General features: G+C 34.9%; 3 protein-coding genes and 1 pseudogene across 3 annotated transcripts; all 4 read right to left on the bottom strand.

Annotated features, from left to right (window-relative positions):
* Positions 1-6,022: 6,022 nt before the first annotated feature.
* On the bottom strand, positions 6,023-9,867 carry LOC105767741 (conserved oligomeric Golgi complex subunit 8-like; annotated as a pseudogene).
* LOC128032032 (conserved oligomeric Golgi complex subunit 8-like) lies at positions 9,579-11,329 on the bottom strand. The gene is made up of 4 exons (XM_052630919.1): positions 10,985-11,329; positions 10,733-10,885; positions 10,281-10,386; positions 9,579-10,144 (listed from the first exon to the last, which is right to left on the bottom strand). The coding sequence occupies exons 2-4, from the start codon at positions 10,838-10,840 to the stop codon at positions 9,960-9,962; spliced, it is 399 nt and encodes a 132-aa protein (XP_052486879.1). The 5' UTR covers positions 10,841-10,885; positions 10,985-11,329; the 3' UTR covers positions 9,579-9,959.
* On the bottom strand, positions 10,863-12,542 carry LOC105766750 (ENHANCER OF AG-4 protein 2). The gene is made up of 3 exons (XM_052631410.1): positions 12,015-12,542; positions 10,985-11,166; positions 10,863-10,908 (listed from the first exon to the last, which is right to left on the bottom strand). Exons 1-3 carry the CDS (start codon positions 12,540-12,542, stop codon positions 10,863-10,865), a joined length of 756 nt encoding a protein of 251 aa, XP_052487370.1.
* An 829-nt stretch (positions 12,543-13,371) lies between these two features.
* LOC105767731 (U-box domain-containing protein 52) lies at positions 13,372-17,364 on the bottom strand. The gene is made up of 9 exons (XM_012587303.2): positions 16,615-17,364; positions 16,399-16,472; positions 16,192-16,313; positions 15,893-16,105; positions 15,523-15,817; positions 15,321-15,422; positions 14,773-15,201; positions 13,847-14,644; positions 13,372-13,670 (listed from the first exon to the last, which is right to left on the bottom strand). Exons 1-9 carry the CDS (start codon positions 16,772-16,774, stop codon positions 13,635-13,637), a joined length of 2,229 nt encoding a protein of 742 aa, XP_012442757.1. The 5' UTR covers positions 16,775-17,364; the 3' UTR covers positions 13,372-13,634.
* Positions 17,365-17,765: the final 401 nt, after the last annotated feature.

The raw sequence follows: 17,765 nt of genomic DNA, 5'->3' as shown, positions 1-17,765 counted from the left end.
TACAATAAAAAATAATGGATTAAATAATTCTTAACTTATTTTTAGGGTAAATATCTATAAACAATGATTATATAATATTTCATATATCATATATATGTATGTCTATGATCTGATTACAATCTTAATTATGATTAAGTAATTGGATCAACGCGGATTGCATCATTACATTAAAGGTGAAGCATGCTTGATTTGGAAAAAGAAAAGACTTAAAACAATAAAAATTCTAATTTTTCAATAAATAATAAATTCTAATGAGACACATCATCAAATTTTTTTTTAAAAATTAATTCTATTCTTAATGACATACCGTTATTTAATTCTTCTTAATATATAAAATGTAAAAAATTATATGTTAATGTTGGAGGTTACTTTACGCTAGCATCAAAATCTAATGGGGGTAGCGAACCAAGCATTTGGGTATGGAGTGATTGGTCGGAACATTTGTGATATGATTCTTTTACATATATAAAGCATGATTTATTTATGTTTAATTAATAATTAATTAAATATAAAAGCATATATACTTTAAGGTACATTATAGTATATAGCAGCGCCGTATTGGAGCTTTGCGTTCTCATGCGCTGTGTTGAGCTCTCATTGGCTCAACCTAATAACCTTTTACTTTTAACGAAAACCACTCTTTCATTCTCTAATTTATTTTATTTACTAACCTTTTCTTTTTCTTCTTTATCTTTTTTCAAAGGCAATGGGGAAGGACCAGTTGCAATTTTGGGTCCCAACTTCATTTGTTATGTACTATTAATTCATTAATATTACCAGGTGACTGAATCATAATATTAGTAAAAAAACAAAAATTAGAATTAACAAGTGTAATAGAAAATATTAATTATTTTTATTTTTATTTTGATGAATGATAAGAGAGGGCAAAACCTTAACAGCAACACGACTAACGTGATTCGAATCCAGACCACACCTAGAGTGATGAACAGCTTAACTATTAGGTCAACGCACAGATTTCTATTTTTAATTTTTTTTACTACCATGTTGTATAACATTCTAAATTTTATGTTGTCATTTATGGCATCTTTGGTCACAATAATTAAGAAGGGTGAAAAAGATAAAAGAAAAATGGAATTCAATTTTTTTTTCAAACACAAAATATTAATTGAATTAAGCATGTTGGATGCGATACAATCATGAGTCGGGTTGGGGATTATATGTAGGAAAAAATGGGTAAGAGAATTTTAGGGAACTTCTTGTTTTAAGAGACAAAGCTAAAATTAATATAAAATATGAGTCGGGAGAAGTCAAAAAAATTTTGGGTTAGAATTAAATTATATATTTTTATGATAGTAGAAATATAATTTCGTCATTTTGATAGTTTATAATTTATAATTTTAGAAGGTTAAATCAATTTTTTATCATTTTCAGAGGACCAAAGTATAATTTTACTATTATTAATTTAAAATTTTATAAATTATAAAGAACTTAAATAGAAAATTTTCCAGGTTAAAACACTTAAGTCTATAACTTTCAACATGAGTGTGAGTAATATTGATATATTATTCAAAAACAATATTAAACAAATGAATGAAATACTTTTAACTTCATTTAGTAACTTCATAATTATGTTACTGTACTGGTAATAAGTTATGTTAAGTTGAAGAAAAGAGTTAAAAGAAATGTTGGGAGCAAGATTATATATAGTAAGAGACATGGTTGTGTGGTAATTCCAATGTGGAAGAAATCAAGCGAATAAGAGTAAAATATATGATCTAGTTTTTACTCATTCTTTCTAAATTAAACCAAGCAAAGAGTCAAAAATAAAGACAAGAAGGCATTTAATGGGGAAAGATGAAATTGATTATATCATCAGACCACCATAAAAGGGAAAGGTTGAGGATTGGGGAGGGCAGGGTTTTTAAAGATTTAGAATTACTAGATGCATTGGCAACAGTAATCTGTAATTGAATAAAGGAGGGTGGTTAGATTTGTATGGGCCTTTGTCTTCTTATAATAATATATTAGAAATTCCATTAATAAATATTTTATTGGTGCTACTGCCTAAGGATTATCTAACTTAATTCCTAATCTTATAGTAAATGAGAAAGAAAACCCTACGTATAAAAACCAGCTAATTAACAAAAATATACTTTCTTTCAATTTCCGGAAATGGTATTAAAAAAATGGGGAGTGACACCCACATTTATTCCAAACGTGATGCAACCACCTTCTTTTCCATTCTATATAAAGCCCCCAAAATCCTCCATTGTTTCCCACACCAAAGCAAAACAAAGCCAAGACATGTTTCAGTACTCTAATATTGAAACATTTCTAGGTATATAAATACAATTTTATATGTTATATAGGGATCATATGTATACCTAGCTAGGGAAGTCATAGAATCCAGCTCCAGGGCATGGGAGTTTGGCCTGCCAAAAAAGAAAAAAGAAAAAAGAAGAAGGGGGTTTTAGGGTAAGGGAGGTGACAGAAGAGAGTGAGCACACAGGGTACTTTCTTGCATGCTTGAGCCTTTCATGCTTGAAGCTCTGCGTGCTCACCCTCTATCTGTCATCCACTTTTCTCTCTCTCTCTCTCTCACTCTTTCTCTTTGTTGTTTATGTTTTTCTATGAATCTGTGTAAAGGCCAGCTGCTTGCTATGCTAGGGATTTTCTGTTTATTTTCCACATGTATACTGTGCATAGTACTTGATTCATTTACCTTGTGTACTTGTGGCTATGGAAAAAAAGTCATGGTCGTTTCATTTTGATAGGACTACAAAGATCTTGTACTTGGCTTGCACTTTTACAGTGTTAGAGCTGAATCATACCACACTCCATCGAAACCATAGCCCGAAACAAAGACCAAAATATAATAAATTTTCTAGCTGTTAGGAATTCCAGCTTCCGTTTTCATCTTTAGTTAGGGTTTCATTAACTACCTGACTAGATCTAAGTTGAACTCGATGGAGGTGCATGATCTTTCAGTCTTATTATAAGCTATAATTATGGATACATGGAGTGTGTAGCATATAATCCCGACATCAGAGTTAGCATGTTGCTATATGCATATATATATGGTTCAGTTTGTATATGTAGTTAACTTGTGAAGGTGAAGATATATGCAGGTGCAATGGTGGATCTACGCAGTTGTTTCAAGTGTTTATTACAATTACAAGAAGAATGGCTCCATTGAATTTTTGTTTTGTCTTTCATTCCTACTCTTCCTGATCTACTTATAAAGGTGTATATATGAAAGATATGCGAAATGAATTTCTCCAGTTCCTTGCATGTGTGCATCAGATCTGTGGATATGGAGGTGTTAGAGAAGCACAACCCAGAATCTGCAAGCTTTCAAATAACTGGCTCTTCTTAGTTTGTGAAATGTTAGTGTCATCTGAAAAAAACCCTCAACTTATAACCATGTTGATGTTGACATTTCTAAGCAAGCAAGTTGGAAGTTCTCTTAATTAAGGAGAAGTAAAGAAGATGATAATCACTTTCCTTTGCTTTTTTCAATGTTTTATTTTGATCTATCTGTGACGGCTCGTAATTTTACTTGGTTTATTCGATGCGATTTCCTTTGTAAATTCAATCCAGAAAAGGAAACCGAAGCATTAATTTTTTTAAAAACAGAACATTGATTTTCTCGTAAGTTGTACCGTTTATGTTATTTTAATCTGATCCAAATTCGTCTTTGTTGTTATTTGATGAAGCAAATCTAATAAAGTAAAAAGTTCATCTAACAAACTAATGGCAGATCTGAGTGTAATAATGAATGCATATGTTGTGGTTTGTCTCATGAAAGGGTAAATAAGAAGGAAATCATTTTCAGGGTTTTGGCTTAATCAATCTCAAAATATAAATTACAAAAAAATTTCAATCCAGCGTGCATAATATAATAAGGTCAAACTAAAACATCCGATCTTAACTCTTGGATGCAATTTTATCTGCTCTTCATTTTGAATATATGTATATATACACACACTATTAATTGGTGATCAAAAGATTTTTTTTTCTCGCGGGCAAAGGGAACGACGGATCATATTATAAAAGTATATCAAATCAGATAAGATTTTGGTTTTCTTTCTTTGCATGGTTGAACAGTGTAAAATGCTCTATGCGTCAGAGTCCTTCAAGCTAAATATAAGATTACAGATGATTTCTCAAACACAGATTTCTAAAGGTCAGTGTTTTTTTTTTTTTGAGATCTCTAGCTAAGGTTTCATCAAATCCTTGTTTGGTCAGTGGGTGATGGAAGTCTAATTAGATTCTGGACTCTTTCTTGGATTGTGGAGCTTGGTCCATTAATTAACTTCTGTCTTAATACCGAGTTGATTGATGTTTCTATTACTCTTAGGGAGGTGACGACTACTGATGGTATTTGGAATTGGAACTACTTGGGTCGTTATTTGAATAATAATATTATTTCTTATATTGTAGGCATTCCGGCACCGAGCCCTTTAATAGGGTGTGATACTTTGATTTTGAAGTGATCTACAAATGGTAGTTTTATTATTAAATCAACTTATAATACTCTTATGAAAGATTCTTTTCAATTGATGACAACAAATGGAAGCTTGCATATGGTCCTTTTCTAGCCCTCAACGTGTTCGACAGTTTCTTTGGTTAATCTTTAAAGAACGTTTGCTCACTAACGCTGAACGTTGCAGAAGAGGTAGGGTGTTGAGCAAAAGCTAATACTATACATGTTCTTCAATCAACATGGTGTTGGGCAAAATCCTAGAAGACAGATTCGTGATCGAACTTGAAATCCCCCACCTATAGGTTCTACTAAGCTGAATTCGAATGGGGCACGAAATCCAGGCTCGGGTTTAGCCTTCTCGACGCTAGTGGTTAGGGATGACTAGGATAAGTAGATTTCTGGAATTGGAAGAAATATTGGTAGATATAGTGTTAAACAAGTTAAGTTATAGCTAATTTATGATGGTCTCCAATTGACTTAGTCTGCTAATGAAATAATATAATTGTTGAATCGGATTGTGCTTTAGCTGTTGAAGCCCTTAATGGTAGGCTCCAAAAACAGATAAATATAGAAGATTGATTCTAAGAATTTAAGAACTTTGTAGAAGAGATTGGAGGGTAAAAATTAAACAAGTTTCGAAGGAGACAAATAATGCTGCTCTTACTCTAGCTGGGTTAATGAAAGATTTTCCTTTTGATTCTTATGTTTTTCAAGAATTACCTTCAAAAATTGCTGATCAAATTAAAAATGATGGTCAAATTTTGGATTTATGACTTTACTGCTCATTTGTAATTGATCTATATTTTTTTCCTTTTACCAAAAAAAATAAATTGAATTAATTAACATGCCGATCATGTACAGTGAATTTAGGCATGATCTCATATCATAACTTTAATACACTCAATATAATCATTATTTTTTTTATAGTGATAATGAATAATTTAATAGGAAAAAAATTTCATAAAAATATACACATATTTACTTATCACGATTCACAGATCAAAACTCATAATAAATATACACAAAACGTCGCAGGAAAGTTAATTGATTGAATTGGGTTCATTCGATCCACTTGAATTAACTTAATTCATGGAAGATGTGGAAAAATCCATCTATTTGAAAGTTTGATAGTAAAGTGAAGCACTTAGATAAAATCCCTTAACAATCTCAATTGTAAAGTAAATTCTACCGTTGGATCTAAAAGAACTCTATTATAAATAAGAGTTTTTCCTATTATACTTCATTTTGAGTAATATAATACTTTGAGAACATTTACTCAAAAACTTTATAAGCATTGTTTTCTTATGACTTTTCCGTTTTATTTTCGATACCTTAGAAAATTTATACGATGAATTGTCATTTTTGAGATCAAAGTTAACTTAAACGAATTTGAATTCCAAAAATACTTAAAACTACATAGATTAACACTTATATCTATCTAAGTGCAAATAACTAAAATTCAAAACTTAAAAATGAAGTCATTAATATTGATTTAAAATTAATCTCTGTATTCAGCAAACAAAAATAGAAAGTATTTTGGCTTTAAAATGTAAATTGAAAATGCAAATGTTGCTGTTTTCTAACTTAGTGAAATAGTATTCTCAATCTTTCTTGCATATATAGTAGGACATATCTATATCATATTCTGAAATGAAATCTGCTTTTTCTTTTACGGGCAGCAAGAATGGACCAATAATTACAAACAACTAAGATAAAAAACCGAGTGGTTAAAAGGAAAAGAATTTTTAAATGATGAGCTACCTAGGATACTTCCCCAACCTCTAAGATAAAAAATCGAGTGGTTAAACGTAAAACAATTTTTAAATGATGCGCTACCTAGGATACTTCCCCAAGCTTTTCATCAATCTGCAAAATGGGACTGTTCTATTTCCTTCTCATCTGCATTTGAGATCCTCGTTTCATCAATTGTGCCTGTGGGTTCAACACCATTTTCCATAACAGCCTGACGAAAGTCACCATTTTCTGAAGTGGTCTTTTCTTCTACGTTACGAACTGGTTTCGAAGGTTCTTTCAATGAAGCGATTGTCGACAGGCGACCAAATCCATCATATAAATTCTTAGCATCCATGATAAGAGCAGCTCCACCAGGGTAACAACGACCAAAGCATGTTGCACTATGTGGGAAAGCAACCTATGAATAAGAGAACTTAATTACATGAAAGCTGTCAAATATGCTTTGTGAAGAGAAATGGCAGGGGGGACAGTCTGCCAAATTTCATTAGAAAGCACCTCTATAAATGCTTGGCAAAGCGAGAGGAAAAGCCCAGACTCGTTTTCTCTGAGCATCCAAATGCAACCCCTTAATTAATTCTTGAGCAAGAACTTTCTTCAAACTTACTAGCGCACAAGCACGTAGCTCAGTCAATGCCACAGAAACACCTCAAATCACCGGAGAGAAGAAATAAAGCGTGTCAATTTCCACTTATGGAATGAAAAATATTTCACCATTTATTTATTCGGAAAGCATCTGTAATGAAAATATTTCATGATCAACCATTTATTTATTCGGAAAGCATCTGTAATGAAGAGATTAATAATTTATTCGAAAATCACCTTATTTACAACAAATAAAAAATAAAAAGCTTTTGCTCACAAGATTCAAGTAACTGAATGAAAATTATCACGATAGTTTGTAGTTTTGCAGATAATTTATATAATTCTTCTAGTTTTAGCTAGAAACCAAATGAAAAAACACAGATACACAGGAAACACCTCAATTCCTTATGGTCCAACATCAAAAGTCTAACTTAAGACACAAAAACTGGTTCTCTTTTGCCTTTGCACTCAATACAAGAGTATTATGGATAAAACTAGCTTGAATTTAGAAGTGATCTCCAACTTTGAATGTTCAAAACTATGACTCAAGAAATAAGACTGAGCATTTTGAGAAGCATGGATCAAACTTACTGTTAATTAACACTGCAACCGGCGCTGTTCCATAAGATAAGATGGAACTAATACTTGTTGCTGAAAAGCCAACGGCTGGCAGTGGAACCCAACGGTGTGAATCCAAAACTAACTGGAGCCGAGTAACACAAGAAGTTACTAATCAACAAAATGTAGATTGTTCAGAAAAAGTTGTGAGCCCAAACTGTAACACTTAGCCAAAGTAAACTCATCTGAGGACATCATAAAACAATAATTCCTAACTTTGACTTCCTCCCGCATTCTTGAGAGTTATCAACCGCTGTTTTCATATTCCTTGAGAATATATTCAGCACTGTTCTGTAAAGGGTGAAAGTCAATGTAATTAATCACGAGGTATATTGTGTTATTTGCTCACCTCATCCTTCCTTTAATCGTATAGAGGTTGGATTCCCACTTATAAAAATGGAGCACATTTCATACTTATTATTTATCTTTTTAGAGAAGACCGTGACGAGAAAATTAATCACTTCAATTGACAAAATGAACACCTTAGTTTCGAAAAAAATCAATGTAACTACTCATAGATATAGGAAAAACGCAGTTTTGGGAAACAAGAAAAAGAGGATTATTTATTTACTCTTCAAAAAGAGATGGAAGCAAACCTCGAAAATCCAGCCCAACCCAACCTAGTCCTATTGCACAATACTGTCAAGTGTCAACAACAAAGAACAAAACAGACTATTACCAAATTTGGAAGCAACAAAGTTACTTGTTTCACATGAGGTATGAATCAGCCACCTAGGAGCAGCGTTTCTTTTGCACAATTAACCCCATTCTAAAATGAAGTGGTGTTAGAGTAGCATTACTGCAAATCTGAAACCAGATTACCTTTCAAGTTCGCTCAAAAAGTGAAATCTTTTGATACAAGCTGATATTGACTATGATCTTGTTAGAAACGAAAATTTTTCTCACCATACACTGATCCAGAATACTTGACAGTGATTCACCCTCTGTTATCTTTGGGAGCATGAAAGAGTTTTAAGGTCTGAACTAATCTGATGCATGGCTCAACTAAAAAGAAGCCCACCGTCATAGTTCTCTTCACTTCCAGATGCATCATCAGAAAAAATTGCTCGATATTGGTTAACAACATCAAAAAGATGCATCCTATGACAGCTTATCATCCCTTTTAAATACTCATAAGCATTTTCTGGTCCACATCCGCAAGAATCCTAGTGAGCCACGTCTCTCGGCATCTCAAAAACTGAAACATTAAGTAATGCTGTCAGAAGGGCACACATGAAGTCACCGACTTCTCTTTCTCGATCTTTCTTACTGTTTTCTAGAGAACTCTTAAACTCGTCATCATTTAAGCTTATTCATAGATAAACTTATCTATAATTATTATATGCATGTATATTTAATCTAAACTGTATAGGAAACCTATAAGTTGGCTATGAATTTCTTCATTTATATGCGTGAGTTAGTATGTCATTTTAATCTATGGATAAGTTTATCTATGGATAAGCTTAGATGATAAGAGTTCTCTGAAAACGGTAAGAAAGATCGGGAAAGAGAGAAGTCGGTGACTTCAACACTTCCCTCATCGACTTTTCTTTTTTACTATAATTTTTTTATGCTATTTCAATTGAATTGCAACAATTAAGCACTAATTTAATTAATGAAAATTTTGATTTTCACTCATGAATGAAACATATGGAGATACATTATCGATAATTTAATTTTTATACGAATATATTTTATTTTAATTTCGTATATGAAAGATTGGATTCTTCTAATTAAATTGTTGATCCTAAGATGACATAAAAACAATAATGAGTTAGAAAAGTTTGATGAGAGAAAGTGTTGAAGTCACCGATTCTTTTCTTTTGCAATCTTTTTCATTGTTTTAGAGAACTTTTGAACTTATCATCATATAATCTTATCCATAAATTAAAATAATATTACACGTATGTATATCTAGTCTAAACCGGCTTAGGAAGCTTATAAATGGGCCATGAATTTCTTCATTTATATCCACGAGTTAAAAGGAAAATAAAAGTGGAAGTAAATGGTTTCTTAAGTTTTGGTGTTATTTTCTATGTATCCAAGTTTGTTTTATTTTCTTTTTATTCAGTCCCTCCCTTTTATTATTTGTTATTTTATATTTGCTCCCTCAATTACTTCAACACATGATGAAGACCAAAAAGAAATAAGGGAACGGAGATGGAAATTGATGAAGTAGCTGTGCAAAAAGTTACCTGCAATCGCATTTCATACTCGCCAAACACTCCTATTCGGCGTAAATATCCAATAATTAGAAGACATTCCAGTAACTGCAATACATGGACCATGTACTTCACTAAATTCCAAGTAAAATAAAATTTCACTCATTGCTTGCAAATAAATACCTGAATATTAGAGCGAAGCTTCTGGAGAAGCTGAGAGAGCAGCGATGGGGTTGTCTGCCTAACTTCTACAGCCACTGCTTGAATAACAGGTAATCTTCTTAAGAAGGGAAAAGCAAAGCTCGCTCAATTGTCTTCTAAAGTTGACAAGGAAATAATAGGAGTTAACTCACTTAGGGTGAGTTTGGATGGGCGGTGCGTTTACCTATTAACGGTTAGTGTAAAAACAACGGAGGCGGTGAGATTAGATACTGTAGCGATGCTGTAGCGTGAGACAAAAAGTAAGCTAAACGCACCGCACCGCGCCCATCCAAACCCACCCTTAGGGTGCAAGGTTGAGAGCTTGCAAACAAATGCTTCCAAGTCCAGAGCTTCATCATAATTGCCATTTCGTACACATCTGCAGAAATTTTGAATTTAATTATGCATCCTAGAATGTGCATTCGAAGCAATTAATGTCTCAATAACATTTACAATTTATTCAAGCACATAAGTGTCCATAAGCTGAGGAATCTCAAGCAAGTCGAGCAAAGTACTATGATTTGCTAGCAGAGTCTGATTCATCTTCCTCTTCTCCAAGATATGTTCTGCAGATTCAACAAACTCTGTGCAACCGGATGTCAGGTTTGGGATCACAGTTATCTGAAAAGCCATGAGATATTGTGATTGATTCCTCCTCTTAAGTAGAGTAACTTTACCCGATGTACAAGTTCTGCCTTCTTTCACCATTATAAATATGGGGACAGAGAAAGAGAAGCAAACACATTAGGAAAACCAAAAAAAAAAAACACAGTGTATGCCCTCATGCTTTATCCAAAGATACTTTCTAACACAAGATAATTGAAGCTATTTTTCAAGTTTTTTGCTCTTACTCATATTAATTAGCAAAGGTAACCGGTATAATTGAGATTCACTAGGTGGCCTGTACCACTATTATTCAGTTACATAACACCATAGCTCAAATGAATTGAAAAAGTAGGGTCATTACCATCGATTCAAGATGCTTATTGATAGAAGGTACTTCCTCTTTGATCGCAACCAACGCATCCGCAGCAGAGATGAAAGCGCGATAATTACCAACCGCCACTTCTAGCATTTGCCTCTGAATCCTCTCCGTGTCAACTCGAAGAAGCTCCGGTTCCTTTCTCATTCAGGAACAATAAACTTAATTCAGTATCAAACAACTTATACAAAGAAAAGAAGAAAACAAGAAAGACAATAGGAAAAAAGGAAGAGAGACCTTATGTCCTTATGGAGGCGATCGAGAGTGAAGGAGAGGAGCTCGGAGACGTAAGGCTGTTGAGAAACGGAAGCGAGAGGGAGGAGACTGGCCATGGCGGAGGCCACTGACGCTGATAGGGAAACGGCGATGTCTCCATTCTGTAGCTCCATTACCATTGCCAAATTATGGTTTGCTGGATCCTGGAACAGATCCGGAATTTGGTTTAAAGGAGATTGAAAAAAAAAAAAGTCGGTACAACTTTAGTTTGCTACAGCTTCTTTTCCAGTTAGAACATTTCTGGATCCGGATGACTTTTTGGTAGTGAGTCTCCGACTTCCGAGGAGTTAGCGGTTAGCTTGATCATATCAGGCCATGTCAGCATTCTGGCGGGTACCCGATTTAGACCCCTTTTTTTTAACTTACAAAACGCTGTGTTAATGTATTATTATAATTATTTTTTTATTTTTACTGATTCCAACCTAAACTAGTCTTACGAAGATGAACATCAGACTGTAATTTGGAGTTTATTTGTTTGTTTTTTGAACTTAGAAAATGCAGAATTAAAGTATAGATTGAGTTATTTAATTTTACAAATTAAGGGATTAAAAATGAAATATATCATTTATTTTTAATCATCTTAAAATTCTACCGTCAATGTATATACATTAATTCATTTTATGTAAATTATGATGAAATGTTTTAATTAGCTTAATAGGTATTCTTTATGCTTTATAATCATGAAAACTAATTTTTAGGAATTGTGATTATTGTTGCTAAGTTTTAAATTTATGATAGATGAACAGATTAAGAACACTTGCACAAGTTCCAAACAAATGAGGAATAACAAAAACCTGATATATTATAATTAATTTATGTCTAAACATCCCCAGAAATAGAATGATAAACGAGCATAAAAAATGAACAGGCCAAATGGCTTCCTGATTTCTCTACATTTACCTGTGAGATACCATTACTCCCCATAAAAGAACATATAAACGTCAACCCTTCAACAACGCAATAACAAAACAGTGAAACAAAACAGCATTACAAGTGACAAGGATGCCTGAAAAGAAAGAGGGGAAGCCTTTGATACATAGTAGTAAGGATAGGGATACTGGATTGGTCCTACTATTGCAGGTGGCCCTTGACCATTAGGTGCGTTGTAGAAGTACTCAAAACGAGGTGGTGGTGGACTAGCCTTTGAGGAATACGATGAAGGTGCTGGTGGTGGCGGGGGTGAGGGTGGCCGTGGTGGAGGTGGAGGTGGAGATGGAGATGGAAGTGATACCGATTCTAATGGTGGTGGTGAGCATTGAGAGTCAGGTAATTGTGGTGGGATGTAATCAGGTTCAGGTGGTGAGTCGTGAACTGATGGTGACGGTGGTGAAAACGACTTCAGCTGCGACGGAGGTGGCGGTGAACAAATGACTGGACATGTTGTGCATTCGCTGATGCATAGTGACCCGTCTGATGGTGTCCCCATTTCATGCTCGGATGTTACTCTAGCCAGCATGATCATGCCCATGATCCCTATTTTCAGCCATTTGCTTCCTTGGAAAACTCGACCCATCACCATTTCTTTAGTTTTCTTGTAACATAAGTTGAAAGAAACCAGTTATGGCTATATGTTCTGAAGCTTTATCGACACAAATGCCAAATGAAAACTACGCACCTTTATACAAGCGTGTGTATGGCTCTTCTAAAAGTCTGGTTTAGATTCTTCCTTAATGATGGTTTATGATGCTTTGCTGTAAAGTGAAAGATTTACTTCCACAACTTTTTTTTTTTTTCAATTGTTAAATCGATCGGATTAAACAACGAAATGGCCAATATTTTGGACACATAATAACACTAGGTAGCATTGATTACTAAATAGCTTGAAATTGGTAACCCTTCAAATATAATTGCATTACATCATACTACTGAAAAAAAGTAGACATCGAATGAGATGGTTAAAAATACATTAGTGCTAATCTGCTTGGCTTTTGAAGCTTTCGCTTTCATGGCAGGGGGGAATCCAAAGCTGAACTTGGTTGGTAATACCATTCTATACCTTTTTTCTTATCATAAGTTCAACTTTGCTTAATATGTCACCCTTAAAACTTTATTCATTGTTTGTGCTTTTCTTTCATAAGAGGGCTCTCCTGATTCTCCTTTTCCTCATTGCAGCTTTCTAGGGAATTCTTTGCTTGTAGCAGCATTTTGTATGAGTTGGAACTAATTGTTATAGGCCAGCTTGGAACTAATTGTCAGGCCATGTTCATCCAGAACAAGAAAAAAATACCTGTGTTATTAGATGATTCAGTGTGTATCATTATGATTTGTGATACTAATGAACGACTTTCATATATTATACATCTAAATATAAGACGGGAAGTAAGTTTTCAATTCTTAAAGATAAATTAAAAAAAAAAAAAAAAGCTGCTAATTGTTCTGCAAGCACAGACATGAAGTAATTTTAATAAGGCTTAATTTCCGAAAGCAGCTTTTTGTAAGTACTAAAATGATCCTGTAAATATACACATTCCTATGTTATATTGTATAATCCAGCATCCATCCATCCCTCTTCATCTTGTTTCTCTTTAGATGCAAGCAGTTTCTTTCTCTCAGTCCTTCAATCTATGTTGGAACTTCAGTTAGTGCCATCTTCATTACAGTTTGCCGTTTCTTAAGGGTCAGAATTTGCAGTCTTAGTCAATGATTCCTAGCCATTACACAACAAAACTATGTAAGTAAACCAGGTTTTGAGTAATAGTCACTTGTCTGAAGACGTTCTTGTAACTATTCCTGTTTCTTCTGTTTATTTGGCTATGATTTGAAATACATAAACTTTTCAAGCAATGCATCTAATTTAATGTGAATGATAGATAAGTCTCAAACCTGACTATCTGCTGACAGCATCGACCTCGAACTGCGACCATTAGCACCGGTGTTACCATCACTGCTATAACCACCGCTGTTACCCTGGCATCCATGGCTATGCGAGTCAGAGCTACTTCCCAAGTCTCTTAATCGGTTAAGTTCCGGCACTATGATAGTGCCAAGATCTGGTCTGTCCCTCTTTCTCAGCTCCACACACTTGAGTGCTAATTGAGCAAATGATAAAGCCTCTTCAACTGGCCAATTTGGTACCGCTGGATCAAGCATATCGGCGAAAGTTCCTTTCTCAATGGCCCTTCCAACATGGTGAGCAATACCCATTGGAGGCTTGGCTGTAATAATCTGAAGCAGCATTATTCCAAGGGAATATATGTCTGATTTAGTTGTTAGCATGCCTGTTTGTTGATATTCCGGATCTATGTAACAGAATGTCCCTGCAGCTGAAGTCATGTGATATTGTGTCACACTGTCAGCTACAGAAGGTGGAACTAGCCGTGCTAGGCCGACATCGCTTATTTTGCTCACATAATTTCGGTCTAAGAGAATGTTAGCCGGCTTAAGGTCCCGATGCACTAGTGGTTCTGGCTTTGCTTGGTGAAGGAATAAAAGGGCAGTTGCGATTTCAGCAGCTATTGTAAATCGTCTCCTCCATGAAAGTGGAGGAGTATTGCCCCTTCGGAACAGCCTATCCTCTAAACTGCCATTGAACATGTATTCATATACCAGGCATCCATACTCAGGGCAGGCACCAAGGAGAAGGACCATGTTTGGATGTCTCATGCAGCTAAGAACCTCAACCTGTACAGGTAACAAAGTATTAGCTTAAGATAACCATGCCAACATCCTGTTTGGTCTTTTCCAACTGAAATTAAATGATCTTAAGAACATGATAATCTTTGTTTGATATCCCAACATTGACAGCTAACCTCTTGCTGGAACTGTTTCTTTCCTTGAGCAGCATCAGGTCTTAAAACTTTGATGGCAACCGGAGTGTGATCAAGTTTGCCTTTATAAACAGGTCCATAGCCTCCTTCTCCGATCTTATTATGTGCTTCGAAGTTTTCAGTAGCTTCTTCTATTTCTTCAATGGTATATTTTCTATACCGAACATCATTATGAGCCAAAGCATTCAAAGCTCGATTCTTCTCGTCAGCCTCCTTCTTGGCTTTAAGCTCTGCTTGTCTTCTTCTATGTGCTTCCATCTCTGCTAGCCTCTTAGCTGCCTCAGCTGCTTCAATGGCAGCTTTGCACTTAGCCTTCTCCTTCTCTGCCATGGCAAGAGCTGCCTCTCCAGCTAGCCTTGCTTCCTCAAACTTACGAGCCTCCTCCATCTTCCACTGATGAAGCTCATTAGCCTGGACTCGAAAAAGTCCATTAATTATGTTCTCAAATTAGTGTTATTGACACTTGGTATTATCTTGTTGCTTTAATTGATAGAAATTTAAGAGTTGAGACTATATTGGTATAAGATTACCTTTTGCTTGGCTGTAAGAGCTTCTTTGCAAGCTGTGCTGTACATATCCATGGTTTGCTTAAGTTCAAGCTTCAACCTTCTCATTTCAGCTTCTATGTCTCGCTGCAATTCACGGCCATGAATGTTAGCAATTCTTCCATTAAACAGCCAATGCTTTACTGTAAAATAGAATAAAATTTCACTATCTGTCAATTCTTCTTACAGAGCTTTGCGGGAGTTGCCCCGTAGAGGGACCGGAAATCACAGAAAAATCTAAATTTTGGTCTGAAAAATCGATAGATCCATGGGAGCGTTTGTTTGGAAAACTCGAGTCACTAGACAAAGAATCTTGGCTAGATGAAGGCTGTGCCGCTCGCATAGCTGAATCAATGTCAAATGACAGATTTCCTGGCGAGCTTCTTTGCCTGTCACGGTCACGCATAGGGGCTTTCGGGGTATTATCCACTGACATTCTATCCGCTCCTGCATTTCTCGACCCTCCCCGCGCATAATATGCTCTGTTTTAGATACAATGTCAACAACGGACCAATATCCAATCAATAAACAACAATGTAAAACCAAATTTCCTTCACCTGCTTCCATCGTCTTCAAATTGATCCGACGGAATTGGCGGTGGCATTCCGCTTGGTGCCTTTGGTGGGGTAGCAGTGTTCGATATAGGTCGCTGTGCCGTACGCATTGTCAGTATCTTACCTTTGGAAATCACATACACAGAACAAAAATCCGGTGCACTTTTGATCAAGCTTGCCGAAATGTCATTCTTGCATTTCCTATACGTCAAATAACTGAACCCCTTTGATCGTTAGAAAATGATGAAAAGAAATAAATTCGAGCTTGAATAAAGAAGGAAAGAAGATTTATATTGCTTAACCTTGATAAACCATTCCTTGTTGCTCCGCCAATAACTAGGTTGTTAATCAAGTTTTTGTTCACATAGTCCATAAGTGCTTTACAGATATCAGCATCATCCAGGACAACCTCCTTCAATTGAATCTGAACTTGACAATGAAAAATTGGATATCAGCTTGAAATTTGATTACAAACAATTATAATACTGTTCTGCATGATGATTGTTTACCGCTTTGCGTGCACAGTAGCCGCGAAAAGGAATGAAAAGCTGGTTTATGTCGTAATCAGATTCGCTTTCGCCCACTGCATGTTGGATTTCAGAACAAAAATATACCAGAAAAAGGAAGGTTTAAGATCAATAGTTTCATTAACTCTTTTCTTGCGTCACAAGGCAACGAAGATAATAACAATAATACTACTACGAGAAAAGAGAGAGGGTACCTACGGTTTCTATGCCTAACATGGATCAAGATGATGTAGGGATTGGAGACCACGAGATGGTCAATAGCCCAACGTACAGCATGTGGGCTGTTTTTATCTTTGTCGATGGCCACCGCAGTGGTGTTGGTCGGTATATTATCATCAGATGAGAAAGGAGGAGCCATATCTCAAGGGAACAAATCCAGAACTTTTGTCACCGGCACGACCACCGTCACAAACGCGCCCCTCCACCTCCCGATATACAATTTTTTTTTTATAATATTTTATTTGTAAGACGAAAGAAAGAAAGATGGGAAGGGAGAAAAAGCCTAGTCGAGGGGTTTATTTCTGCCGGTGTTTAGACGCAATGCAATGCGATATTTGGTCATGAAATGAACTTTTAAGAATCTATTTCCGCCATTGCCTTGTTTTAGGCAATTTGACCTGGCCCGTTCCTTCAACAACTGTATTGTAAAACGAAAGGAAAAAGAAAAAAATGGCTGCCATTTGAGTTTATCAGCAGTTTTTATTGTTTGTTTTATTTTTTACTATAATTAGAGCATTTGGCCATCAGCCGATCTAGTCAAAAAGCATGATATTTCAACTTCAGCTCTTCCTTGGAATGGTTGGATGGATCAGTTCAGACGATGTTAAAGGAACTAAAATTAGAGCAAAGCTATTTTCCTTTGTGGATTCTAACTACAACTTCCCCACCATTATTTATAAATGGCTGGATAGTTTTTTTTTTTTTAAATCAAAGTGGATCTTTTCTTGAGAGAAATATGCATCCCTCTGGATTGTTTTTTTAATATAATAATAAAATTTTTTTATAAAATTTTCAAATAAAAATAGATAAGTTATATTTATTTTTTTTAAAAATTGAATTTCTCACTTAATTTTATATACACGTTTCTCTCACATTAGCAAAACTTTTAAATGTTCTGTTAGATGTTTGAAATTTTTAAAATTTATAATTAGATCCCAAACAATAATTATTGAACTTTTACAGATAAAGAGATACATGAGACATTGAATTTATTTAGCTTGAATGCATCATCTAAAATAAATTTTGCATACGGTTATTTTAGAGTATCATGTTAATAGACTTTGAATAAAGTTTGAGAATTTGTCTGAAGTGGTCAAAGAGTAGAAACTAGAAACTATGACCACTAAAAA

Source organism: Gossypium raimondii, chromosome 5 (assembly GCF_025698545.1).
Source record: "Gossypium raimondii isolate GPD5lz chromosome 5, ASM2569854v1, whole genome shotgun sequence".
Taxonomy (NCBI): domain Eukaryota; kingdom Viridiplantae; phylum Streptophyta; class Magnoliopsida; order Malvales; family Malvaceae; genus Gossypium; species Gossypium raimondii.
Note: the sequence above shows the minus strand (reverse complement) of the source record. Positions and strands in the feature narration are given on the sequence as shown.